Below are 26,156 nucleotides of genomic sequence, written 5' to 3' on the forward strand. Positions count from 1 at the left end.
CTGCTGGGACTGCTCTAAAGGTTACGTACATTGCCTAATACCCTGACTACAGTACCATGAGGTTGGCACTGTTGTGCAGCATTGTGGTGGAAGAAACTTGGAACAGACACTGTTACTGCAGGCCTTATAACTAGCCTGTGGTGGTGCTGGGACAGGGTCTAGACAGTGATCATCTATGTTAGGCAACCCCAAAGCCTCCTGGGACTGTGCCCTAGCCACAGGCTGTCCCAGGATTATTTCCCGATACTGTCAAGTTTTTATAACCTTCTCTATGTCCTAGGGGACCTCACAGGTGGTATTTCCTGGTTCTCCTCAAATCTGCCTTCTCTTGAGCTGGCAGCCAAAGGCTTACTGAGGGCTGAAGAGAGGGAGAGGAGGATCAGGGTGCACCAGTGACTGGCTGTCTGGACTGGAAAGTACTGGAAAGTTTCTGGCTCTGCCTTTTCTTCTTTTCATTAATCTATACTGAGTCTGTGGTATAGATTAAATAAAGCCTGGCCTTAAGTCTTAGCAGTGCTTCCTCATAGCAATACAATCTTAGGTAAACAGCATCAAGAATCCAAACTTTGGTTTTTCATCTATAAAGTGAGAATGAGAATAATCACAACTGTGTGCTGATTCTTGGCTATACAGCAAGACTTTGATCACTGACAAACATGGGCAGTTAATTTTCAATTCTCAATGACTGAACAACTGTGAGGCATTATTGATTCTGATCTTCTGGGGTTTTAGTACTAAGAATGGAACCCAGGACATTTTGTATGCTAGGCAAGCACTCCACCACTGAGCTATGCCCCAGCCATCTTTTATATAGTTTTATTGTTTTTTTTTTTTTTTTTTTTTTTTTTCGAGACAGCGTTTTTTCTGTGTAGCCTTGGCTGTCCTGGAACTTGCTTTGTACATCAGGCTGGCCTCAAACTCACCTACCCCTGCCTCCCAAATGCTGGGATTAAAGGAGTGCACCACCACTGCCCTACTACATATATATATATATATATATATATATATATATATATATATATATATATATATATAATTTTGATATAGGTTCTCACTAAGTTGCTCAGGCTAGCCTTGAGCTCACTCTGTAGGCCTGATTGGGTTGAACTTTCAGTCCTGTTGACTCAGTCTCCTGAGAAGCAGAGATTACAGGCCTGAGTGAGCGCCAGACACCAAGCCTGGCTGATTATGATCCTTGACCTCTTCGCTTACATTTGCCTTTCATCTGTTCTAGTGTTTTCTTAAAGTGCTAGAGATGAACCCGGGGTCTTGCTCATGCTAGGATATCTGCTCCCATAATACTCCCCCCTTGTGTGTGTATGTGTATAGTACATGCATACACGTGTGGTGTGTGCAGGTGCAGAAGCCTTGTACATGCAAAGGACATCAGGTTTCCTGCTCTATTATTTTGTCTTAGTAACTGAGATGGAGTTTCTCACTGAACCTGGAGTCAGGCTGGTGGCCAGCAAGGCCCAGCAATCTTTTTGTCTTGTCTTTCACAGTGTTAGGGTTAAAGGTGTGTGGGGATACTTGGCTCTTTCTTTTTTTTCTTTCTTCTTCTTCTTCTACTTCTTCTTCTTCTTCTTCTTTTTTTTTTTTTTTTTTTTTGGTTTTTTGAGACAGGGTTTCTCTGTGTAGCTCTGGATCTCGCTCTGTAGACCAAGCTGGCCTCGAACTCACAAAGATCCGCCTGGCTCTGCCTCCCAAGTGCTGGAATTAAAGGCAGGCGCCACCACTGCCTGGCTTGGCTTTCTTTCTGTCTGTCTTTTTTTCTTTTTATTTTATTTTAAATGTGAGAGCTGGGGATTTGAATGCAGTTCACTGGGGGATTTGAACCCACTAAGCCATCTCTCCAGTCTGTTTCTGAATTCTTTTGGTGTCTGTCCTGGATCTTGCTCTGTGGACCAGGCTGGCCTCAAACTCACAGAGATCCACCTGGCTCTGCCTCCTGAGTGCTGGGACTAAAGGTGTGTGCCACCATGTCTGGCTCTGGATTCTTTTTGGTCACCTCCCAGTGTCTGAACCTATCCCTGGAAAATGTGAGGTTCAGAAGAGTCAGTAATGTTTTTACACTTAGTTGTCATATCACACTCTTGTTATCTGCAAGTATCTTTTTCTGGAAGGATTTCATATCCACAGGAAAATGCATAAAGTCAGGAGGTGGTGGTGACACCTTTAATCGAAGCAAAGATGGAGGCAGGCGGAGTTCTGTGAGTTCTAGGACAGCCAGGGCTGTTACTCAGAGAAACCCTGTCTCAGAAAAACAACAACACCACTAAAAAAGTGCATGAATTCTGAGTGCCTGCTGAGCTCCCATAACCTAAATGCTTTTGGGAAACTTGGTGCAGAAAATCTGACAAAGGAACAGGACACTGGCCAGACTCAGAAGTTCATCTTGAGCTCTTGAGCTGACACATAGTCACTATCTCTACTCCCACCCCGTGACCCATGCCTGTGTTGCTAGCCCAGCACAAAGCCTTGTTGACAGGTCCAGAAGACTTGTCAAACTAAAATGAACCCCTCGAAGATTGTCTTGACTTTCTTGGCTTTCACTAACCCTTCTACAGAACAGGACAGCATTTCAATGATTTCAAAAATTCTCAGTTTGCCAGGTGGTGGTGGCCTACACCTTTCATCCCAGAACTTGGGAGGCAGAGGCCAGCCTGGTCTACAGAATGAGTTCCAGGACAGCCAGGGCCACACAGAGAAACCCTGTCTTGAAAAGCCAAAAAAGGAAAAACCAAATTCTCAGTCTGGGCTCAGTGGCAGAGAGTGCTTACTTAGCATAAGCAGGGTTCTGTGTTCAAGTCCTACTACTTAGGATAAAAAGATTTCCAATGATTGCACTATACAGATGTAATTTCTTGAGCTTTCCAAATTCCAATCATCACCATTCATTCAAACTTCAGTTTCAGCTGTGTGTGGTGGTACACAGTAATCCCACTTGAGAGGCAGAGGCAGGAGGATTGCCAGAAATTAGAAGTCAGGCTGGGCTACATGGCAAGACCCTGTCTCACAAAACAGAGAATGTGCCAGTTTTAGAAGCTGTGTTCTGCCTGCAGGTAATAAAAATCCTTTACTCTTTAAACCAGTCAAACAAATAAACAGACTCTTGGATTTTTGTTATTTCCCTACTGCTATGGGTTGAAATGTGCCCTTTCAAAAGAAGTTGAAGCCTTACCCCTGCCCACCCCTCAATGCCTGTGAATATGGCCTTATTTAGATGAGCACATTTTTCATCTCTTTGAGACAGTATTTCCCTATGTAGCCCAGACTGGTCTGGAACTCACTTCTTTACACAAGCTGAACTCAAGTCGAAATTCCTCTTTCCTTTCCACGTGCTGGCCGTTATGGGTGGGAGCCACTGCTCATGGCTTAGCTTGGACTTTTGAAGTTGATCAAGCTAAGGTAAAGTCATTAGGGCGGATTCCTAATTCAATTTGACTGGAGTCCTTATAAAAGGGAACATTTGGACCTAGAGACAGAGACAGGCAGGTTGGAGTTATGCCGCCACAGTCAAGGGAACCCAATACACTACCAGCAAAGCAGGTGGGATGCAGTAACAGATTTCTGCTCACACAGTCCTTAGCACAAACCTACCCTTGGGCATTGAAATCAAGGCTTTGCAAATGTAGGCGCTGTGCCTCCTAACCACGATCCTATCCCTTTCATTCTAAACATTTCACATAGATTACTTCACTTAGCCATCATGTTATCCGTTTGTTATAACTACTTATCTCCACGTTACAGTTGAGAAAGCTGTGAAACAGAGAAGCTAAGTAACTTGCTCAAGATAGTATAGTATTTCATTCGTGTTAGACTGTACTTTTTTTTTTCCCTTCTGGGTCTCGGCTTCCTCTTCTTACTTGATACTTCCTTCCCTCGGCGACAGGGGTCGCTGCACCGCGCGGGCGCTGACAGGTCTCTCTAGCCTGCCGCGCCGGCTACTCGTTGGTGCCTATAAATGGCTGCGCTGTGCTCAGCGAAACACCAGTCCGCTGCCGCGGGACTCGGGGCCGTGTTAGGGCTGGAGGTGGAGCTGGAGCTGACCGTGAAGGAGCTGCCGCTGGGCCGGGGTGCACCACTGCACCGCACCGGGGTCTCAAGGAGGGGTGTGTTGCCGCTGGCTCACTGCGAGCCGCCTCCAGCCTGCGCCGAGGCGCCTTCCCGCCAGGCCGCCTGCCTCCGTCTTCCGCCTCCCTCCATTTCCCCGGAATCTCAAGCCCGGCGCGCCTGGACCCTGGCTCTCCTCTGGGTGGGGAAGCCTCAGCCTTTTTCCGGCTTTACTCCTTTCTCTCAGGCTGGCCTTCCAGCCTTCTCTCCCCTTTTCCTGCAGTGGGTCTCACCCTTTTCGGTCCCCTCTAGCACAGGCTCCTTACCGGTTCCGTTTAGCCGAGTTCCAGCACCCCGGTGATTTTCCTTTGCTAAAGGTCCCATCCTTCCTTCCTCCTTGTCCCTGCCGATGGTCCAGCCTATTCTGGCCCTTCCTCTTTCTTTAGGACGCTGTTTCCCCGGATGCCTTCTCCCAGCCTGGAGTTCTAGATCTTTTAGGTTTCCTCCCTAGTTCCTCCAAGGTACTTGTCCCTTTTTTCCAGTTGGACTTTCAGATCGTGAAAACGAAAATACTTCTCTAAACATGAACTTTTCCTAGAGACTGCTCCAGTCTCCCTTCCTCTGCAGACTCCTTGCTACCTATGTCCCAGGTCTTACACTCACTTCCCTAAGGGCTGAGGCCTCCCAGGCTGAGGGAACAGCATGATGTTCCGGTGGTCTAGCGTCTGGGGACTTTCTCCACCCCGGATCTTCCCCTCCTTGCTGCTGGTGGTTGCCTTGGTGGGACTATTACCTGTTCTCAGGAGCCATGGCCTCCAGCCCAGCCCTACTGCCAGCACCATCAGAGGTTCTGAACCACCACGGGAACGCTCAATTGGGGATGTTACCACTGCTCCATCGGAGCCCCTCCACCACCCAGACGACCGCAATTTGACCAATGTATACATTGAACATGGCGTTAAGCCACTTCGAAAGGCCTTTCCGGTTCTGGACATTGACTACTTACACGTGCGAACACCGTTCGAGATCTCCCTCTGGATCCTCCTGGCCTGCCTCATGAAGATAGGTAAGTCCGAGGTGTGTGTTGGTGCTGCTGCTGCCACCACCACTGGATAGGTGAGCTTCTTGCCTCATTTCTTACCAGATGTGGCTGCTCAGGATCTGAATGAACCACTTCTGTGATACAGGCATCCTCCTTTTTATGTTTGGTCTTTAAACTCCGACTCTGGCTATGTGATCTGGTGGGACCTTCCAAGATGAGAGCTGGGATTATGTAGGGGGAAGGAAGGGATCAGGAGAGTACACAGCATTTGAGGATGGGATGCTTCTCGTACTAGGTAGTTTCAGTAAAGCTTCCAAGGCTTGGCAGGTCTCCTATGACTTGGATTGGACCTAGAGAGAAGCCTGCTGCTGAGCTATGTGTAAGACAGGAGGATCTTTTAGCAAGTGGCACTTTCTGCCCTGTCAACAGGAATCAGTGCGATTTATTACCTTCTTCGTGAGAGGGTGTTTCAGGACTTGGCCTGTCTAAGGATTTTGTGTATCCTAAGAGACCGGGTGTGGGAGATTTAGGAGTGTGGTAGAACCAGGGATCACCAGACTCTCATTTTCCTTCATCCCCAGGGTAGTGTCTGTCAGCTTTGCCTACTAAGGCTGGTCAGATGCCCGAGTCAGGTTCCAGACCAGAAATGCCAACCATTATCCAGTTCATAGGCATTTCTAAAGGCCATTTTGAGGTGGCAGGAAAGTGGAGGAAGTTGAGCTTTAGTTCAGGTTTGTACCCGACTGACCAGAGATGTTGGCTACTCATTGAAGGAGAAGAGATAGGAAAGAGCTAGGTCTAAAGGGATTTCAAAATATTCCTTTTGGAAGAAGGGCATGGAAAAGCTGTTCCCTCCCCAAGGGTTGGGCACCCTGCCCAGCCTGAGCACCCTGTTCTGGGTGATTGGTGGAGTTCTCCAGAGGCCGCAGAGCCCAGAAGTCCCTGGAGGTAGTGTCCAGGGGGCTTTGCAAGCTGCCTTAACGTTTTTCAGTCGATTTTCAGCTAACTGTGGAAGGCACAAGGTACTGGGACTCTGCTCCCCTCTATACTTGACATTTGGGCTTTGAGGAGTTAGAGACTGAGTGGGAAGCCTTGCAGCTTTCCCAAGGACACCGTTGCCAGACTGGTGTGAGGCTGGCCCGGGGCAAGCTGTGGGAACTAACTGATGCCTCTGTTTTGATAGATCCAGGAGCTGGCTTCCCAGCGCAGGGCTTTGGTGCTGAGGCATTATAGTGGCGGCAGAGTTTGGCCATGGAGTTGGGCCATCAGCACCTATACCCTGATGGCATCCAGCTTCCTGGAAAAAAGTCAAGGACTGAGCAAGGGGAACCCTGTGTACGGATTCTCACATAAATGCACGACCTTGAACAACTGGGCCTTTCCTGAAGGTCTTTCTTTCTTGTGAAATAAGAGTCTGAATTGCTGTTTATCTATATCGATTGAGTCATGGACCTTGTGTCTGTATTTGCTGTAAGAACCTGAAGTGACCGTGATATGTCATTTGTCTGTAGGAGACACGAGACTTCCTAAGTGCTGTCTGTAAATTAACACCTCCCTTCTGCCCCCTCATGTCCCAGTATTGGGAGCTGGTACATACACTGCAGATCTCTGGCTGCTGGTGATATGACCAAAAAGACCCCACTATGGAAACTTTTTTCCTGCAGCCCTGATGTAATAGCTCTTGTCCTAAGGGGCACCGACTAGGCCTGACCTGCTTTGGTTGAGGTGCTGGCAAGAATATCACTCAGGAAATGGGGTTCTCAACCCTCCTCCCCCTGTGACCTTGACCAATCATACCTCCTTAGCCACGTCTGACATTTCTGTTGTTGCTCTGATTCTGGAAACCCTGGACCTCAGTTTTCCTGCCATAAAATGGGAAGACTGGGTACGATCCCCCATTGCAGTCCCAAAGGCCTGAGCATCTGGCTGGGAAAGGCATTTTTCTGTTTCTGACAACAGGAGCCTTGGCACCAGGCCGTCCTGGGGCTAAAGGGTAGAGGGAATGTGAACAAAAGATCTCAAGGGTCCTGTTCAGACGGCAACAGTAAAAACCACTTCTCCACCTTCCCCGTGGTGGAGCTGAGGTTGCAGTGTCTGGCGGTTTACAGTCTCTGGACCTCGGTTGCTTTATCATAAAGTGGGAAGTACAGGATGGAGTGTAGCTCAGTGGTAGAGAACATGTACAAAGTCCTAGGTTCCACCCCCAGTACGTGGGGGTGGGGGGGCTAGTGTCTAGCTGTAGTGCTAGTGGTGTGGTGATGATGATGATGATGATGTAAATTAATGCATATACAGTTGACTTTCTATATACAGGGAGTGCTTGGTGAGCAGGCAACGCCGCTGTTTGTATTTTAGCCCCCTAAGACAGAAGCATCCCTACTTCCTATATCCTCTGAGACTGGAGCACGATATCCATCAGCCCTGGACTGCCGCTGGTCCTTCCTTAAGGTCTCGGGTTTGGATATGTCCACCTGACTTGATTCTCCGTCGGAACCCTTTGTAGCCTCCCTGGCCTCTTCTTTCTCTTGCCTCCTTGGGCTGGTTGTGGGGAGAGGGGAGATGGTGCCTTGAGAAGAGGCTTCAGGCAGAAGCAGTGGTCTCTGCACTGGCTGCTATCCAAGAGTGACCTGGCCAGAGTGGGGAGGGGTCTTGGTGGAGTCCCCATCCTGTCAGCTGTGGGAGCTCCTCTTTTATGAATGGAAAGTGCAGTGTGCAGTCTTCTTTCCCATCCTGCTTGTGTCCCAGAGCCCAAAGGAGAACCATGTGGAGACCGACATGGGGAGACAGAGCCAGAGTTAATATTGTAATTCACGCCTCTGGGGCTGCGGAGGTGACCTCAGGCGAGTTACTTCCCTGCTCTGGACCCTGTTTTTCTCTCTCTAGTAGTCTAGTCTTGTTCCTGGTGGGAGGAGGGTTAGTGGTTTAAGAGGGACTTAAATTATTAGGAGAAACAGAACTGGGTATGTAGCTTAGTTGGTAGAGTGCTTGCCTATCATACCTGAGGTCCTGGGTTTGATTCTTAGCACGGCATAAAGCAAGTGTGATAGTAACACACTGTAATCTCAGCACTTGGGGGTTAGGAGGGAGATCAGAAGTTCAAGGCCATCCTCAGTTACAGAGTGAGTTTGAGGCCAGATACATGAGACCCCATCTCAAATCAGTAAATAATAAATAAATGTAGGAAGAAATGAATAATTGAGCAAACTGTCCTGAAACCTTTGGGGTAGGGCCATTCTCCTCCTCCCTCATATACTGTGGTTTGGCTCTTGCGTGAATTCCGCTTTGTTCCAGTTCACCTGACTCAGGCAGTGCTTGTTCCCAGGGAGAAGCAGCTCTCTGTAACCCAGCTCACCACTGGCAGCACCCGCTGCTGTTTGCCCATATTCCTGACCTGGAACCTCTGGCAGAGGCTCAGCTGCCTATAAAGCAGGTATTCATCTTGTCCCCTGATTAGGGACAAAAAAAGACTTCTTTTGTCTCTTTACATCTTATGATGTTTTGGTTTTGGTCTTTGCAAGGTATATGCTATTTCCTCCTCAGGACGAGTTTGTGAATAGAGAGACTAGGGAATTATTGTTGTCCACTTCACATAAGCAGATGTGAACCTTGTGTTCTGCAAAAGTGAGACCCGGCCCTACCTCTTCTACTTCTCAAAAGGAAGCTTAAAGGTCACCTTGAGGCTGTCTCAACCCTTGATGGGACTCTAAAAAGAAAAAGGTGACCTTTCTCTCCTGGGAAAAACAGCTGTCTGACTGGGATGGTATGAGGGAAATCAGCCAGCAGCTCAGCATCTGGGCCAAAAGGCCTCAGGTAGTGTGTTTCCGGTGTGCCAGGGCGTTTGGAGGGCTTGAGCTGGTCACATGATGCCTGAGGCTCACCTTTCCTCTCGCCCACAGCCAGTCCAGTCCAACACCTACAGCTGCACCCTAAGGAAAGCCCTGGTGGAACTTTGCTTTGCTCTCTGCCCTTGACCCGCTGCCCTTGACACGTGTCTCTGGACTTGCCTTGCCTTATTAGTGAGCTGATGACACTATCTCACTTTCTGAGTGTGAGTCTGAGGTAGAGGTTGACTTGGGGGCTGTCTGGCTCACTCTGTTGGCAGAATCTAGAGCTTATTAGATACCCACCCCCATGGCAGTCAGCATTGTCACTATACCAAAAATACTGTATATAATCTGTATAGAGGAAGAGAAAGTTTATTTTGGTTCACAGTTTTGGGGTCTCACAGATTAGTTGGCCCATTGTTTGCCTATGGAGGAGGTGACACTTGATGGCAGGACTGTCTGGGAAACCCGAGAGCCAGGAGAAAGATGAGATGCCATTGTCCCCTTAAGGACATGCCATTGGACTGAAAGGCCTGTTAGGCCTCTTTTCTTAAATTCCCACAACTTCCAGTACTACCGCTCTGGGCCTTTGGGGACATTTCGGATCCAGGTTGTCTTGGTAGCCCATGGCAGCCTTCAGCAGCTACTCTCCCCTCTCCCGACCCTTTTCTCCATACTGCTTCTCCCAGCTTCGGCATTGGGCCTAGCCTGCCCTGTGCCATTGCTTCTGTTGTTGGAGTGTGTGTTCTAATAATGATTACCATTTTTCGAGGATCTACAGAGCAGTGTCAGGACTCCGTAAAAATAATCTTACTTAATTCCCACTGAAGTCTTAATAGAGAAAGGCTCCCTCTGTTCTTCAGATGAGGAAACAGCTCAGGGGTTCTCAGTGACACTAAATTGCTATTCGTTTTCTGTTGATGTCTTGGCATGGCCTCCTGAAGGGGTGCAGCTGCATTGACTGCCTCTCTCATTGCCCTCAGCTGGTGCATTAGGCCCTGTGTGGGGTGGTGCCCAGTTCCCCTGCACCTGCACTCCACCAGGACTCCATCTGAGGGGGTGGCATGTCCACTATGGAAGCCCTCTTACTGCCTGAGAGAGCTGGAGGTGTTTTGTGTCCGGCTTTAGGCCTGTCCTCTAAGATCGCTGAGCCTGTGTGGGCGCACACGAATCCGTGCTGGACTGAGTCTGTTCCTCACTCCCGCGGTGGTGACCCACCTGGCTCCTCACTGCCGTTGCTCTTAGCTGTCTGGCAGAATTTGCTTCTCTCCTGTTGGTCCAGTGTGTGACAATTGAAAGGGGATTTCCTTTAGCTAGAGGGGTGGTTAGTCTTGTGACTCTGACCTCCTGCCCTTGAGGAAGAATGTACCAGGCTGCTCTTGGTTGCCCTCAGGGCCCAGTGGCATCCTCTGAGAGGTACCCTCTGTGATGGGAGCAGGTGGCACAATTTTCTTTAGCTCTAGAAGCAGTAATAGAAGTTCTTATTAGTACTGTGATTTGTTTCCAAAGCACTTGCATATACAATACTTAATTTTATCTTTTATGGCTAAGGAAACTGAGTCTTGGATTGTGACCTGCCTGAGGTAGGGGAAAGGAGTTGTTCCTGGACTGCTGGCCTGTCTTTTTTCCTGCCTGGCCAGCAAGCTGGGATTTTTATTTATTTTATTTTATTTTATTTTTTTAACAAACAGGGTTTCGCTATATAGTCCTGGCCGGCCTCAGAGAACTCTGCCTGCCTCTGCTTCCAGAGTGCTGGCGTTAAAGATGTGCGCCACCACACCTGGCCACACTGAATGTTAATAAAGTTCCAGCCAGGAGTGGTGGCATAGGCCTTTTAAGTCCAGCACTTGGGAGGGAGGCAGAAACAGGCAGAACTCTGAGTTCAAGGCCAGATTGGTCTACATAGTGAGTTCCAGGACAGCCAGACCTTGTCTCCAAAATTTAAAAAGAAGAAGGCATCCAAAGTGGCTTGCGGAGAGAAAATGACCAGGTGCACCACGTAGGTAACCTGGTGGCTGTTAGGAAGGCTAGCGTCCTTCCCTTGGGAAGAGAGGGCTATAGGTGCTGGGTGCCCAGAGCAATGAGGCTGAGCAATGAGGCTTTCACCATCCTCCGATGTCCCTGAGCTCTGTAAAGTGTGCCACTGAAGTCAGACCCTGGCTTGCCTCCTTACCTTCCTAGCCTGCAGAGCAGCAAACCTTTGAGATGAGAGAGGGTGCTCTTGTTCTCGGCGGCGTGGGAGGCTCTCCCACCCCCACCCAAGGGAGAGGAGGAGGAGAAAGTGAAGTTCAAAGGGAAACTTGCTAGAAGTGGGTGGGAGCGCAAGAGATCTGACCTCAAATCGGGGTTTCTTCTTCTTTTGGTGTGGGGATTGAACCTGGGGCCTTGCCCATGTTGAGTGGGGGGTGTCTCTACCACTGATTCACACCCCATCCCCCGGCTTTGGTCTTTGCCAATCCTGTGATTTTAAGCAAAGTACAGTATCTGAGCCCATTTCCTGATTCGTGATATTTTTGTTAAATGGTTGTTAATCTTATTTTTATTTTTGAGCTGTTTCTTATTAAACTCCTAGTTTAAAGACTGCTGGGTACTTGCACAGTTAAAAAACATTGGGGTTGAAGCCTAGCTCTGGCTAACTTGGGAGCCTATGATTTTTAGTGTCATATCTTAAGTTCAAAGGCCTTTTCAGTTCAGGAATTTCATTTTCTTCATAATCACTCTGAACTGGAGGGCTGAACGCCTTGGCTACTCTCTCTGGCTCAGTTTTTAAAAAGAGTTTAGGGAAAACTGACCCACTCCAACGTCCACAATGAGGAACTAGTCCATCTCAGAGGTGGTGACATTCATACACACCCAGGAATGATGGGGATCTGGAACTAAGGGGCCCCAGATGTCCTCTGGGGACAGCAGCTGGTACACAGCCTGCAGCTGGGCTCCTTCCCTCCCCGCCAGCCCCCCACCTGCTTTTCTTCTGCAGGCAGAGAAGCCTCGCTCAGCACAGGCAGGGCCTGGGTTCTTCCTGAGTCATCCACCGCCCGCCCGGCCCGTGTGGGCTCCTGCAGCTCTGCTCCCTCTGCAAATGTCTGAGTCAGATGTGTCTCCCCAAGGTTGCACACACCGCACTGGGCCAAACCGTCTCTTTAGATGCCAATAAACATCAACTGATACTTTAGGCAGCCCGTGATTATATGTGGGTATTTTTAATCTTATGGGCTAATCTAATTTTAACTGAACCAAGTTTTGGGTTGGCCTGGATCAGTGGGCTGCCCCTGTTCTCTGGAATCATGCTGATTTCGTTTTCTTCACCTAAAGCTCATCTAACACGTAGGACTGGTTTTGGTGTTTATTGGGCCAGACTAAGCCCTGAATTCTAATACTGCTTGCCAGAAATCAGGAGTTCTTGGATTATGGATTATCCCAGTACTTCCCAGAAATACCTGTCCTCTGGTGCTGGAGGGCTAGGGTTCCTTCCCAGGCCTGGGTGGTGGTGGTGGTGGTGGTAGTGGTGGTGTCACTTACCTCTTAAACCAGAGTGGCTCATCTATAATGAGAGGATTCTGTCTGAGACCAGCTCACTGAAGGAGGAGGGATGACATCACAGGTTTGTGTGGGACAGCCCAGAAGTTCACCGAAACAATTAATAGCTGATACCACTCACATAGCCTTTACGGCATGTCGGGTAAAGCTTGAGAAGGCCGTCTTTTGTGCTGGTCAGCCTGAAGAAAGAGGCAAGAAGAGGTACAACTGTGGTAGCCTGCCTGCAGGCTTTTAGCCGGTGGTCCTTCAGGCATTAGGAGAAGTAAAGCTGGGCCCTGCTCAGTCGGTGCTTCCAGTCTGTTCAGGACTGGACAAGATGAGACAAGACTTGACAAGGAGTGGATGTGTCTGAGGGCTTGGGAGACTCCTGGCAGAGGGCGAGCTGAGAGGGAGTAGGCAGTCCCTGAGGGCTGCGGTAGTAGAGGAGCCTCTCCAAAAAGATGAGCTGGGACCTGAGCAGAGTCCCGGAGGGACAGAAGTAGAGCAACGTGCTGAACTTAGAAGCTGACGCCATGAGGGCGGGCATGGAAGTCCCTTGAAGACGGGGCCTGTGCTAGCTTTCCCTCCCCTCTTGGATCTCTCTCTCTCTCTCTCTCTCTCTCTCTCTCTCTCTCTCTCTCCTTTTCCTCTCTTTTTTTTCTCTTCTTTTTCTTTCTTTCTTCCTTTTTTATGGTGCCAGCAAAAGCCAGAAAACCTGCTTGACAGATTTTAAGTGAGCGGTAACACTGTGTGCATTCACTTTCTTATTTGTCTCTGGCACACAGAAAGGGCTCTGTAAATACTGGGGCATGAGTGAAGAGGGAGGGAGCACTTGACTGCCTTCCATGTGGAGACAGGGTCCATACAGAGATTGGGGTACACTAGAGACCAGGTTGCTCAGAGAGGGGGGAGAAAGGGAGTCCAGAGGCTCTTTGGTGGCCGCTGCGTGGTAGGCCAGATATTCAACTGAAAGTAACATGCATAGGTGTCGATTGGCATCCGAGTGGAGCTGTGGTCACTGCTGCCTCTGCATGGCTGTGATGCCGGTATGCAAGGGCATCTGCTCTGGGCTGGGTGGGGTGTCTCTGGGAGGATCTGGGTCTGTTTGGTCTGCCCTCTATGTGTGTGAGTAAAAGTGAGCTACCAGAACCTCCACAGGGAGCTGCTGAGAGCGCTGATTGAATTAGGCTTTTCCTGAGAAGATTCCTCAAGCCATAAACTGTTCTATGACTGAATTAATGAGACCAGCGGCCATAAACCACATAAGAAGGCATCTTGTTAATTTACAGTCATACCTTGACACGCTTAGTTATGGCTTCTCTTTGTTTGTATGTGGATTGGGTGTGGACTGGGGCCAGAATCTTCCTTTTGCAGTAGATTGATTTTTATACAAATAAAATAAGAGCAGCATAGTAAAATCCAACAACAGTCCAGGAGGGGATTGAGTAAACTGTGAAAGTCTCCTTCCTGCTTAGCTCCCCGACCACTCTCCTTCACCTCCAGATGTGGCTGCTCAGCTATGTTGTGCATCTTTTGCAGAAATCCTCCATGCATGTGTGAGCTTATGTGCATCTAGGGCAAATTTAGTTTTCCTGAAGCCACAGCTCCAGGCTGTGACCTGGGACTTGGCCCCAGTACTAAGGCTGCCTCTTTCCAGCCTAAGTCCTTTTGCTTTCTTGGACTTTCACTTTACCCCCCATTTCACTGTGAAAAGGCTCTGTTGGGGCCTTCCTTGGAAGGGGGCCCCTGCTTGGTTCAGGCCTAGGCAGACAGAGTTCATCCTTTGTGGGTCAGTCCGGTTTCCCATAGATCTCAGGCCTCAAAGCACAGAGTTCTCATGTATAGGTTCACGGTCACCTCCGATTCTAAGATTAAAGACATGGGTCCGGAGGAGAAGAACAGTGTGTCAGGAGGAGGCACAGGCAGGGAATCGTGTGGTGCAGGTTGATGCTGGGATATGAGAGGAGGTGAGAGAGAGAAGCTTCTGGAAGGAGATGGTCTGGAGAGGTGACCAGGGCACAGCTTCTCAAACTATGGGGGTTTGCAGCTGAATGTGGTCATGAAGCTTGATAAATTTCATAACAGTGGGTTTCCGAACATAACACCAAAAATAGTTCAAAATCAAATGCGTTGTCGTTGTCGTCAGCCCAGGGGTCTCTCCAGTGCTCTCTCCCCTGCATTGCGTTGTGCATCCTCACCTAAAGCCCTGCTTTGGTTCTGAGTGTACAACGTGCTCCATTCTGCAGCGTGTGCAGTTGTGCCACGAAAACCGTCAGACCCTGCTTGGAACATCTTGGTTCCAGTTCTGGACTATTATGTCATTAGTCAGTGGTGGTGGTCTTTCTTGTTTTTTGAGACAGGGTCCTAATGTATCCCAGGCTGTTAGCAAAGTCACTCTCTGTATATCCAAGGATGGCCTTGAACTTCAGATCCTCCTGTTTCTACCACCCATAAGTGAACGGTTAAAGCCTGTGTGCTGCCTCATCGCAACTGGCTTATGGGGTGCCGGAGATGAGACCCAGGGTTTCTCTTCATGCCAGATGCATCATTTACTTTTCAATAGCTATGATAAAACAGCATGATCAAAAGTGACTCATAGAGGAGGCTGGAGTTCGATTCCCAGCACTCGGGAGGCAGAGGCAGGAGGATCTCTGTGAGTTCGAGGCCAGCCTGGGCTACAGAGCAAATTCCAGGACAGGCTCCAAAGCTACAGAGAAACCCTGTCTTGAAAAACAAAAACAAGCAAAAAAAAAAAAAAAAAAAAAAAAAACCCACAAATAAATAAATCTTTAAAAAAATGACTTGTACAAGAAAGAGGTTCTTTGGGCTTCTGGCTCCAGAGGGAAGCCTCCGTAATGGCAGGGGATGCATGGCAGCAGGCAGATGGCTAGAGCAGGAACTCACAGAGATCCCCCTGCCTCTGCCTCCCAGTGCTGGGATTACAGGCGTGCGCCACCACCACCCAGCCTTAAAGTCTGCCCCAAATGACAGAACCTTCCCAAACATAGCACCGACTGGGAACCAAGTGTTCAAATATGTGACTCCTGGGGGACATTTCTCGATCAGATCAGGCAAGCACTTCACTAACCGAGGTGCATCCCATCTCCCTCAGTTTTTTGTTTTTTTTTTTTTTTAAAGGAAACTTTTATTATTTAATTATTTTTTTGGTTTTTCGAGACAGTGTTTCACTGTGTAGCTCTGGATGTCCTGGAACTCACTTTGTAGACCAGACTGGCCTCGAACTCACAGAGATCTGCCTGACTTTGTCTACCAAGTGCTGGGATTAAAGGTGTGTGCCACCACTGCCCAGTAGAACATTTTTATTTTTATCTTTGTGTGTGTGTGTGTGAGTCACATATATGTGGGTGTCTGCAGAGGCTAGTAAAGGGGTCAGATCCCTGGGAGCTGGAGTTACAGGCAGTTGTGAGTACCTAATGTGGGTGCCGAGAGCTGAACTTGGTCCTCTGAAAGAACAGCAATGCTTTAAACCGCTGCGCCAGCTCTAACCCCGGCTCCCGTTGTTGTCTGTTACTCATTCACTCATTTGTTTATCTGAGTCTGATGGTATATCCCTGGCTGACCTGACACTTACCATGTAGTCCAGGCTGGCTTTGATTGATAGCCATCCTCCTGCCTCAGCCTCCCAACTGCTGAGGTTACAGAAGTGACCATACTCAGCTAATTGCAGGTTTGTTTGTTTTTTTTTTTACTATACATAAAATTTTCTGTTCTCATATAAATATAATGGTTTAATTATGGAAAACAAAGACTTAATATTTCTCTACCATCATTCCTCAGCATGTAAAATAGTACATTGGTACATCTTTGGATTGTATTGTGATTGTGGTAAACTATTTGATTTTGAAATTGCTGTTTGAATTGATTTGAATTTCATTAAAAAAGAAGAAGAAGGGTCTGGAGAGTTGGCTCAGTGCTTAAGAGCACTGACTGCTCTCTCAGAGGTCCTGAGTTCAATTCCCAGCAACCACATGGTGGCTCACAACCATCTGTAATGAGATCTGGTGCCCTCTTCTGGCCTGCAGTCATACATGCAGATAGAGCACTCATATACATAATAAACAAACAAATAAATAAATACATCTTTAAAAAAAGAAAAAAAAAGATAGTCTAGTGAATTTTGGCCAGGGATTAGGAGAGAATTTCCAACAATTTCTGAAATGGCCCTAAACATTGGGTTATTCTGCCATTTTATACCCCTTGTTTATTTAGAAGAACAATTTAAAAATTACATTTGCCCATTTACGTATGTGAGTTCATGTGTATGGTTGCACACATAGAGAGATCAAAGGACCTTCTTTCTCCATCCCATGGGTCCTGGGGATTGAGGTCAGGCTATCAGGCTTGGAGGCAGGTGCTTCTACCCACTGAGCCATCGGGGTATAGCCCAAGCTGGATTTGAACTCATGAACTTCTTGCTTCTGTCTCTTCAGCATATCCTTCCTATTGGCATGTGGTACTGTATATTTATGCACAGCAGCATTCTTAGAATTGATGATTACAAAGTTAGAGTATTGATCAACTCAGAAAAGCAATGAAGATGCTCTCTGTTCTGCAGTATCAAATATTCAGTCAGAATTTAACTTTTTATATACAAATAAACAAGCACCAGCCATCTCATTAGTATGTAAATTTGTTGTTATCTTTAACAAATAGTAAAATTACATGTCTTAAAGTGAACTTATCTTTATTCTGTGCGTGTGAGCGTTTGGCCCACTGTCTATGCACCACTTGTGTCTGGTGCCCATGGGGCCCAGAAAACGGTGTTGGTCTTCTGGAGTTGTAGACAGTTGTGAGACACTGTGTGTGGTGCTGGGAAGAACAGTCAATGCTCTTAACTGCTGAGTCATCTCTCCAGCCCTCTGAAAATAAATTTCTGTATGATTTCTTAGCAGGAAATGTTTTGTTTTATGTAACTTTTATATGTTTATATACCTAGGCTCACAAAAATTTCTTCAGCAAAGGAGTTACAATGGGAACAGTTTTTTTTTTCTTTTTATTAATTACATTTTGTCATTTATTTTACATCCTTCTGTTGTCCCCTACCCCGATTGGCTCCCCTCTGCCGCTCCCCCACCCACTCCTCTGTTTCTGTTCAGAAAGGGGCAGGCCTCGCCTGAGTGTCAACAAAGCATGGCTATCAAGTTGAGGCAGGACTAAGGCCCTCCTTTGTGGTGAGGCAGGACTAAGGCCCTCCTTTGTGGTGAGGCAACCCAGTCCTCTCACTCTTTTTCCTAAAATGCTTGGGGCCCAGACACACCTCTCAGACCCTGTAAGAGGAAGCAGCCACCGTGGAGATAGACTGAAGGGATCACCTCAGAAGGTGGGTAGTCTTGGAGGTTACATGCTAGGAAGCTCTGACTGGTCTCTGTTGTTTCCTAGACCAGGACTCCTGTTCTCTGTTCTCATCTGGCTTCTGGAAGGTACAAAGAACCTTTTCATAGTCTGTGGCTCCCAGCCCCAAAGGGAAAAGAGACATTTTGATGTAGTCCCCTCGATGTTCAGTTGAGACCACAGACGATTGGCCTTGGGCCACATGTGAATTAATGGCAGAAACAGGGTTCTTTCCTGGTCTTTAACACAGGCTTTTCTAGGCTGTGGGACTGGAGGAGGGCTGTGCTCTCTGCCTGGTTGTAGCAAGCATTTATTTTTCCAGGGGGATTGTTAAGCCTAAGGAAGGGCGGTACCTCTTCAGGGACCAGGAAACTGTTGGGTATTGGCCACACTGGTCCTTACCCATTGAATCTTTTAGATTGTAGTAATCACAAGTCAGTGCTGAGCTGAAGTGCTCTGTGTTTTTGTTTCTCAAGACAGGGCTCCTCTGTGTAGCCCTGGATGTCCTGGAATTCCCTCTGTAGACCAGGCTGGCCTCAAACTCACAGAGATGTGCCTATCTTTGCTGGGATTAAAGGTGTGCACCACCACGCTAAGTGCCCCCCCCCCTTTTTTTTAATAGCATTTTTACCGTCCAATAAGAGCCTGGGTTCTGGGTCAGGCTCGTGAGAATCTAGGTAGGCAAGATGTCAGCATGGGGCAGAGCCAGTTACCCAAGCAAGTCCAAGCCGGAGCTTACAGCTAGATGGAGGAAAAGGAGCAGGTACTCTCCCACTCCGCCCTTCCTGAGCCTGTCCTGCCTGACCGGCTGCACAGAGATGCAAATCTGCTTCTCCTGTCAAGCTCAGGGATCTTGAGGAGTGAAGAGGGGAGATGGGGTGAGTGGGTGAGACTTGAGGTGCAGGGAGAGAAGACAGACCTGCCCACTGGAAGGGTCAAGATGCATTGTGATTTAGGCCCTGCAGGGTAGTTCTGGTGTGTGTGAAACGATTGTCAATCTTGTCTCACTGGGCATCACTACCAGTTCTTCCTGGAGGCGGAACCATCAGGTTGCTGAAAACTGCCCAAGCAGTTCTCTGTGGAAATAGTTGTGGTGATTAGGGTCCCCGGCTCTGCCACCAGATCTCAGCTCTACTGGTGTGTCATGCCATGACCTTGAATGAGTAAGTCATCCTACTGAGTCTCAGGAGTCATTTGTGACACAGTGTGACATTTAACTTCCAGGGCTAGCAGGAGGATACTGGGAGAGGACCTGCATAGATGGGTTGTACAGAGGAGATCGTGACTTCTAGGATCAGGAGAAAGGGAGTGTTGGTGTCCAGCTGTGTGCTAAGCACAGGCTGATGTGGCAGTGGGTAGAGGACACCTAGCCTTCCAATGAATGTCCATACCTCTAAGCATACATTCCCTACGGTGCAGGGAAGCATGCGCAGGTGCGTGTGTGATCCAGCCCAGATCCCCATCCGGCTAAGCATGAGTTCTATCACTGAGCTACACTTCATACCCAGGAAGCCTTTTGAGGAGGATGCTCTTGCCTTAGCTACCAGCTGAAGTAACAAGACTCATTCCCCAACATCTAATGAGGAAGGCTTGGTTTTAGCTGGCAAATGAGTATGTAGCTATAAAAGCACTCAGTTTCACAGAGCAGTTATTTTTGTTTGTGTGTTTTGTTTTTCTCAGACAGGATTTTGCTCTGCATTTCTTGCTAGTCTGGAGCTCACTGTGCTTCTCTAGACTGGCTGGAACTTGTTATTCTCCCAAGTGCTGGGATTATAGGTGAGAACCACCATACTCAGCTCAGATAATGGTTCTTGTGTGTGTGTGTGTGTGTGTGTGTGTGTGTGTGTGTGTGTGTGTGTAGGGCGGGGCCAGTTGCTCTGCACCTTATTTTTTGAGACAGGGTCCTTGCAGTACTGGGATCACAGGCATGTGCCATCATGTCTGGCTTTTTTCGTGGGTGCTGGGGGTTCAAAGTCAGGGTTTAGGATCGCCCAGCCAATACTTTACTGACTGAGCATCTTTTCTGTACACTTCTTCCTCTTTTTGCTTTCTTTTGGTTTTTTGTGACAAGGCTTCCCTGTACAGCCCTGGCTGTCCTTGAACTCAGAGATCTGCCTGGCTCTGCCTCCCAAGTTCTGGGATTAAAGGTGTGCCGCCGCCTCCCTCCCTCCCTCCCTCCCTATTTTCTTTTTCCTGTAAGTTCAAGGCCAGTCTGGGCTACATAGTGAATTGCAAGACAGCCTCAAACACTGTGTAACCAAAGGAAATGAAGTTTCCTTCCCCTCCTGCCTCCATCTCCTTGGTGCTGAGGAGTGCCCCACTGCACTTGTTCTTTTTAGTGGTGCCAGAGATCAAATCCAGGGCCTTATACTTGTCAGGCAAGCACTCTGTCAACTGAGTTATATCCTTAGCCCATGAGAGAATAGTTTTTTGGTTTTTTGTTTTTGTTTGTTTGTTTATTTTTTGAGACAGGGTTTCTCTGTGTAGCTTTGAGCCTTTCCTGGATCTCACTCTGTAGACCAGGCTGGCCTCGAACTCACAGAGATCCTCCTGCCTCTGTCTCCCGAGTGCTGGGATTAAAGGTGTGTGCACCTCCTCCACCCCCCCCCCCCCCAGCAAGATGTCCGAGTTCAAGATGATCAGTGCCAATGTGAAGGCAGAAAGCTTTGCCCCTTTCAGTTTAACCGCCATTTCTACGCCTCCGTTTCTTTGGTCCAATGGGAGGTGTCTGTGAAGCTCTGAACGTACTGTGAGAATTGGGAGCTGCCGTTGGTCCTGGCCACATTGGAAGAGGATGCTGTTAGGTGTGTGACCTGAGTGTCATCAGTACTCAGGGGAGAGGTCCAAGTAGAGGATCCACTGGATTGTAGGGTGTGTTGTAAGTTAGGAGTGGGGAGATAGCAAGCTTTGGTTTCTGCTGAGAACTGCTTGCTGGAGATGGAAAGTTGAGTAAGAATAGTCAGTCACTCAGGGGAGAAGCTGGCATGTAAACAGGCATTTGGGATGTGCTGTGAAATACCACAGCAGGGGCCCACAGAGGCCTGCTACATTTTGTGAGCGTGTGTGTGTGTGTGTGTGTGTGTGTGTGTGTGTGTGTGTGTGTGTGTGATTTTCCAGAGCTTTGAGCTGGGTCCCGAAGGTGAAGTGTTCAGTGCTCAGCTCACCTGGAGGAGGGTGGGAGGAAAGCGTCAGTGAGATGATGTAGAGCCAGAGGTGATGGTGACTGCCATTTGCTTCAAAAGGTGCTGATGCTAAAACAGGGCGTCCCAGTGTAGCCCTGGCTGTCCTTGAACCTACTGAATGCTGTATTTATGAGAGTGACCCACCACATCCAGATTGCTTGCTTTCCACTGGGACAATTCGAACCCTTCCCCCAAACAGCCTCACCTCCCTGCTTAGCCAGGCAGAGAAAGCAGAAGTTCCCCGTCATAGTTGAGGTTGGTGAGAGGCTGTGATGTGCTGTGCTTAGACCAGGAAGAGGGAGCTGCCTTGACCAGCCTTGCCAGTGCCCACTCTTGTGCTGAGGACTCCTCTTAGTGCATAGCTGTCCATTTTCATGACCACCTTGAGCAGATCAAGTCAGGGTGTTTGCCTTTATCCAGCTTATAGATACCAGAAAAACGACACAGGGTAATTTAGCACTTGGGGATTGCTGTGCTACTGTTCAAAGCCTGGAAGCCTCTAGAGAGGGAAGGGATGTGACCAGACAACTCAGTGAGCCTCAGTGGAAGGCAGCTTCAGCAAGTCCTATATGCGGATCAGGAGAGGCCTGGGACGGTCGAGACTGAGCAGCTGGCGTGCGTAGCCACCCGAGAGGACACCATCCAGCTTAAAGCATCTGGGTTGGCGTGCTGGCAAGTGACGATAGGTAGTTTGGAATGGACTGGGCTTCTGAGCATCTGGAATTCTAGTCAGAGGGGGCTGTAGCCTAGGTCAAAGGTTCCTCCTTCACTGTTTCTGTATCTATTATTACTTCTTATGGTGACTCTGGCCCCCAAGCCTGTCTGTAATGATGTGATCACAGGGCAGCTAAAGGGAGCTTATAGAAATGTAAACCAGAACGTGTTTCCTGCTGAAGATAATTCTGATGCTTCCTCTTGAACTTGAGACAAAATCCAGAAGAGATGCAGCCCTGTACCTTTCTCAGTGTCATGCCCGCTCCCTTGCCAGTCCATTTTCTCTGTGAGACTAGCGTTTGCTTGTCCCTGACCTGCAACACCCCCAAACCAGCTCTTTCATTCAGGCCTAAGTCACGTGTCTGCTCAGAGTGGCCTTCCTGACCGCCCAGGCTAATGTCAGTATGCGCCAGCTCCACCTTCCCTGGACCAGTCTATTCTAGATGCTGGGGATGCAGCCAGGATTGAGACAGAAGAGTAGATCCACCACCGTCAGACAGGAGCATGTGCTGAAGAAAACGAGCACGGGTCAGGAAGGCTCTCTACAGAAGAAGGTGGCTGAGGACAGAGAGGCAACCCGCTTTGCAAAGACCAGGGTCCTGAAGAAGGGTGTGTTTGAGGAGGCTGTAGTCAGGCAGGGAGAGAAGTGTGGTGTGAGAATGGAGGAGGCAGGGGCCTGACCTTGTATGGGCCTTAGGTTGGCTATTTAAGAATCAATGCTAGGCTGGGCGGTGGTGGCGCACACCTTCCATCTCAACACTCGGGAGGCAGAGGCAGGCAGATCTCTGTGAGTTTGAGGCCAGCCTGGTCTACAGAACGAACTCCAGGACACACACGAAAACTACACAGAGAAACCTTGTCTCAAAAAACAAAACAAAAAAAAAGAAAAGAATCAGTGCTAAGTATTGTATGGTCCCGTCCAGAGCAGCATGATTTGGCATGGCCTGGGGTGTATAGGGAGTCAGTGTTAGGGAGCTGCTTGAGACTTGGGCTAGTTACAGAGTGAGCTGTGTAAAGCAGATCTCTGCTCATCCATTCCTCAGCTTGGGACTGAGACCGGAGAACAAGGTTTCCCAACAAAGCACCCACCCCTTGCCAGGTGACTGGTGCCAGCCTAGGAGAGCCACTAAGAGGGAGGGGCCAGTGAGCCAGAACAGCCAGTGTTAAAGGACTCAACGAGGAGGGGGAGGGAGGGAGCTGAGTAGGATGCCAGGACCTGTGAGGCCCGTGTCAGCTTCAGGGCCATCAGCAAACATGTCCAGTAAGAGGGCATCGCAGCCCAGCTCTAGGACCCATTTCAGCCCTGTAGTCATAGCCTGGAGCTGTTGGCACACCACGGGAGGATGGTTAGAATCCAAATCAGATTCCAGAACTTTAAGGAACCCTCAACTAAGTCCCGAGTCCTGTGAGTGCAATGGAAGAGAAGTTGGGGGGCCTGAAGCAGCCGCATGGACCCGTGTGCAGAGCTGGGGAGGTGGAAGGGACGTGCTAAGAGCATCTAGCAAGAAGGGTTCTTGGAAGCTGTGGACAGAGCCCGGCCTAGTCTCCTCTCACAGAGGCGGAAGCAGAAGGCCAAACGGAAGTGACTTGCCCAAGGGCAGCAGCAGGTGGTAGCAACACTGGGGTTGGGCTCAGCCCTTGATAACATAATGGCCTTCCCTCCATTTCTGTTTCCTTTCCTCCACCTCCTCCTTCTTCTTTTTGGTTTTGGTTTTTCGAGACAGGGTTTCTCTGTCTAGCCCTGGCTGTCCTGAAACTCACTCTGTAGACCAGGCTGGCCTCGAAGTCACAGAGATCCACCTGCCTCTGCCTCCCAGGTGCTGGGATTAAAGGTGTGCACCACCACCGCCTGTTTCTTCTTTACAGGGAGCTAGGGCCTCCTCTGGCATTGCACCTTTTTAGCTTGCTGCTGACCTGTGCTTGGGAAGACCTATGTGTGGGAAGTGACTTCCACCATAGGTGTTGACACTGTGGTGGGAGATTCAGCAATGGCAGCTAATATGCACAGTGGTTGTAGTGATACAGGACGCAGCACAATGGACCCTGGTGGCAAATGGGTCTCTGTGACGCTGCCACTTAGAGTGTGTTGGTGACAACAAGGTTTGAACTTGGGTTTGAACTAATTCCAGGTGGGCTCAGACTCAGTGTGGAAGGAAAACTGAGATCTGTGGGCGAGAAACTGCAGGTATCTAAGGGGAGGCCTGGTCATGGGGGCTCAGTGTTAAGAACAAGGTTGTCCTGGAGGGTGGAGAATGGAGACGAAGTTTTCTCTCCGTGTTCTTGGCTCTGAGAGATTTCTGCCTCCTCCCTCCGTAGATAATTAGTTTCCTAAGAAATTGGTCAGATGGGAAGCTGCAGGAAATGGTTTGGGACAGGGATTGTGTAGGAGTTGTGGGAAGATTGGAGAGGAAATAGCTGCCTCCAAGCAGCAGGAGGTGGCTCCCTTCTGAGGTGGGGAGGGGAGAGTGAGGGAAACCTGGGCTGGGCTGAGAATGAGAAACAGGATGGAAGCTATTCTAAATGGCTGAGTCCTCCACAACTCTTAGAGTCCCAGGAGAGGGGCAAGGCTGGCTGGCAGGATCTAGCCTTTCTGGGCTAACGGGCTGAGGGCCGACTGGGAATGGGGGCAATGTAGGCCAGAGGCGAGATTGATGGGCCAGCTGTGCTGCTGATGTCTTGTGTGGCCTGGCCCTTCCCATTATTGTGGACCAGGGTCTGTTAGGAATCTGGGTGTAACTGGGCACCCTGTCCTGGCCTCAGCTGTCTCTCACCCTGCCCTAGCTCCAGGCAGATCCAAACAACCTGGCTACATGAAGGTCTTTGTAACACCCTTCCCATGCATTTAATTGTGGAGTTACATGCCATATACTGTAACAGATATGTATCTTATGTGTGTATTACATACATAGTCTTTTTTTTTTTTTTTTTTTTTTTTGGTTTTTCGAGACAGGGTTTCTCTGTGTAGCTTTGCCTTTCCTGGAACTCACTCTGTAGCCCAGGCTGGCCTCGAACTCTACATACATAATCTCTAAATGTGCTATTTACAATGTGTGCATCCACATAAACTACCTAGATAAAGATACTGGACATCATTATACACTCTGGATTCTCTTGTGCTCTGGTTAATACCTCTCCACTCCCCTGGAATAGCCACTATTCTGACACGTCTGTCATCATTGTTAGTTTTACATGTTTTTTATTTGTTGTTTTTGAGATGGTCTCATGTAGCCCAGGCTGGCCTCCAACTAGCTGTGTAGCTGAGAATGACCTTGAACTCCTGATCTGCTTCTTCCTCCCACTTCTGTGATTACAGGCATCCACCACCATACCCCAATGTTTCACCTTCTTTCAGATAAAAAGAATGGTATATTCAGGCGGTGGTGGCACACACCTTTAATCCCAGCATGAAGGAGGCAGAGGCAGGTAGATCTCTGAGTTTGAGGCCAGCCTGGTCTACAGAGCAAGTTCCAGGACAGCCAGGGCTACACAGAGAAACCCTGTCTCGAAAAACCAAAACCAACCAACCAAACAAACAAAAACGTCTTGTGTGTGACATCTTCTGCTGAGCATATTTGTGAGGTTCCTCTTTGATGTCGTACCTACCAGAGGTTTGTTCTCTCAGTCGCTGTGGTGTGCATGCTATCACTGCAGCTGGCTTAGTCTCCTGTTGATGAGCAGTGAGGTGCTTCCATTTTTGACAATTATGAAGAAAGCTGCTTTGAGAATTCTATACTCCATGGGCCTTTTGCGAGAATTAAATGAGATAATCTATTATAGTATAGTGTTAAATATTGAATTATGACTCAGGAAAATTGTCCCCCAGGGGGGTTGTGGGTTTTGTTTTTCTGTTTTTTTCCAAAAGAATTTAAACAGCAGTGTGTCCTACTGGTCCTTTTTCTGTAGTGGTAAGAACTATTTAATAAAAAAAGTTAGCCTTAAAAACAAGCTTACACTGGGTGGTGGTGGCACACGCCTGTAATCCCAGCACTCGGGAGGCAGAGGCAGGTGGATCTCTGTGAGTTCGAGGCCAGCCTGGGCTACAGAGAAACCCTGTGGTGAAAAACCAAAAACAAACAAACAAGCCTACTGTGTTGCTATTTATATTTCTTGTTTGTTTGTTTGTTTGTTCAAGACAGGGTCTCTCTGTTTAGTCTTGGCTGTCCTAGAACTCACTCTGTAGGCCAGGCTGGCCTTGAACTCACAGGGGTCCATCTTCCACTACCTCTGAAGTGCTGTAATGAAAGGTGTGGGCCATATGACCAATGAATGAGAACTGTGATATCATCATAATACATGTATGCAATCTATACTAATCAGATCAGGGTAGTTGGCATATTACCTCAGATGGTAATGATTTCTTTGTACTGGGAACACTCAGATCCTCTATTTTGAAATATTTGATTGGTTGTCGGCAACGATGGGAATGTGGCGTATGTCTCAGGCAAGGCCTCCAATCGCCAGCGCTTCAGAAAA

The 26,156-nt window shown here is 48.5% G+C and overlaps 2 protein-coding genes across 2 annotated transcripts in view; both read left to right on the plus strand.

The window, feature by feature from the left end:
• The first annotated feature begins 3,947 nt into the window (after positions 1-3,947).
• LOC118577309 lies at positions 3,948-4,430 on the plus strand. The gene has a single exon (XM_036177448.1). The coding sequence runs from the start codon at positions 3,965-3,967 to the stop codon at positions 4,412-4,414; it is 450 nt and encodes a 149-aa protein (XP_036033341.1). The 5' UTR covers positions 3,948-3,964; the 3' UTR covers positions 4,415-4,430.
• Positions 4,431-4,735: 305 nt separating this feature from the next.
• The window catches only part of Slc9a1 (solute carrier family 9 member A1), a 56,335-nt gene continuing 34,914 nt past the window's right edge, over positions 4,736-26,156 (plus strand). The window contains exon 1 of the mRNA XM_036177430.1: positions 4,736-5,119. Coding sequence (XP_036033323.1) covers positions 4,756-5,119 — 364 coding nt within the window. The 5' untranslated portion in view covers positions 4,736-4,755. The remainder of the gene's footprint in view (positions 5,120-26,156) is intronic.

This window comes from Onychomys torridus, chromosome 2 (genome assembly GCF_903995425.1).
Source record: "Onychomys torridus chromosome 2, mOncTor1.1, whole genome shotgun sequence".
Classification (NCBI taxonomy): domain Eukaryota; kingdom Metazoa; phylum Chordata; class Mammalia; order Rodentia; family Cricetidae; genus Onychomys; species Onychomys torridus.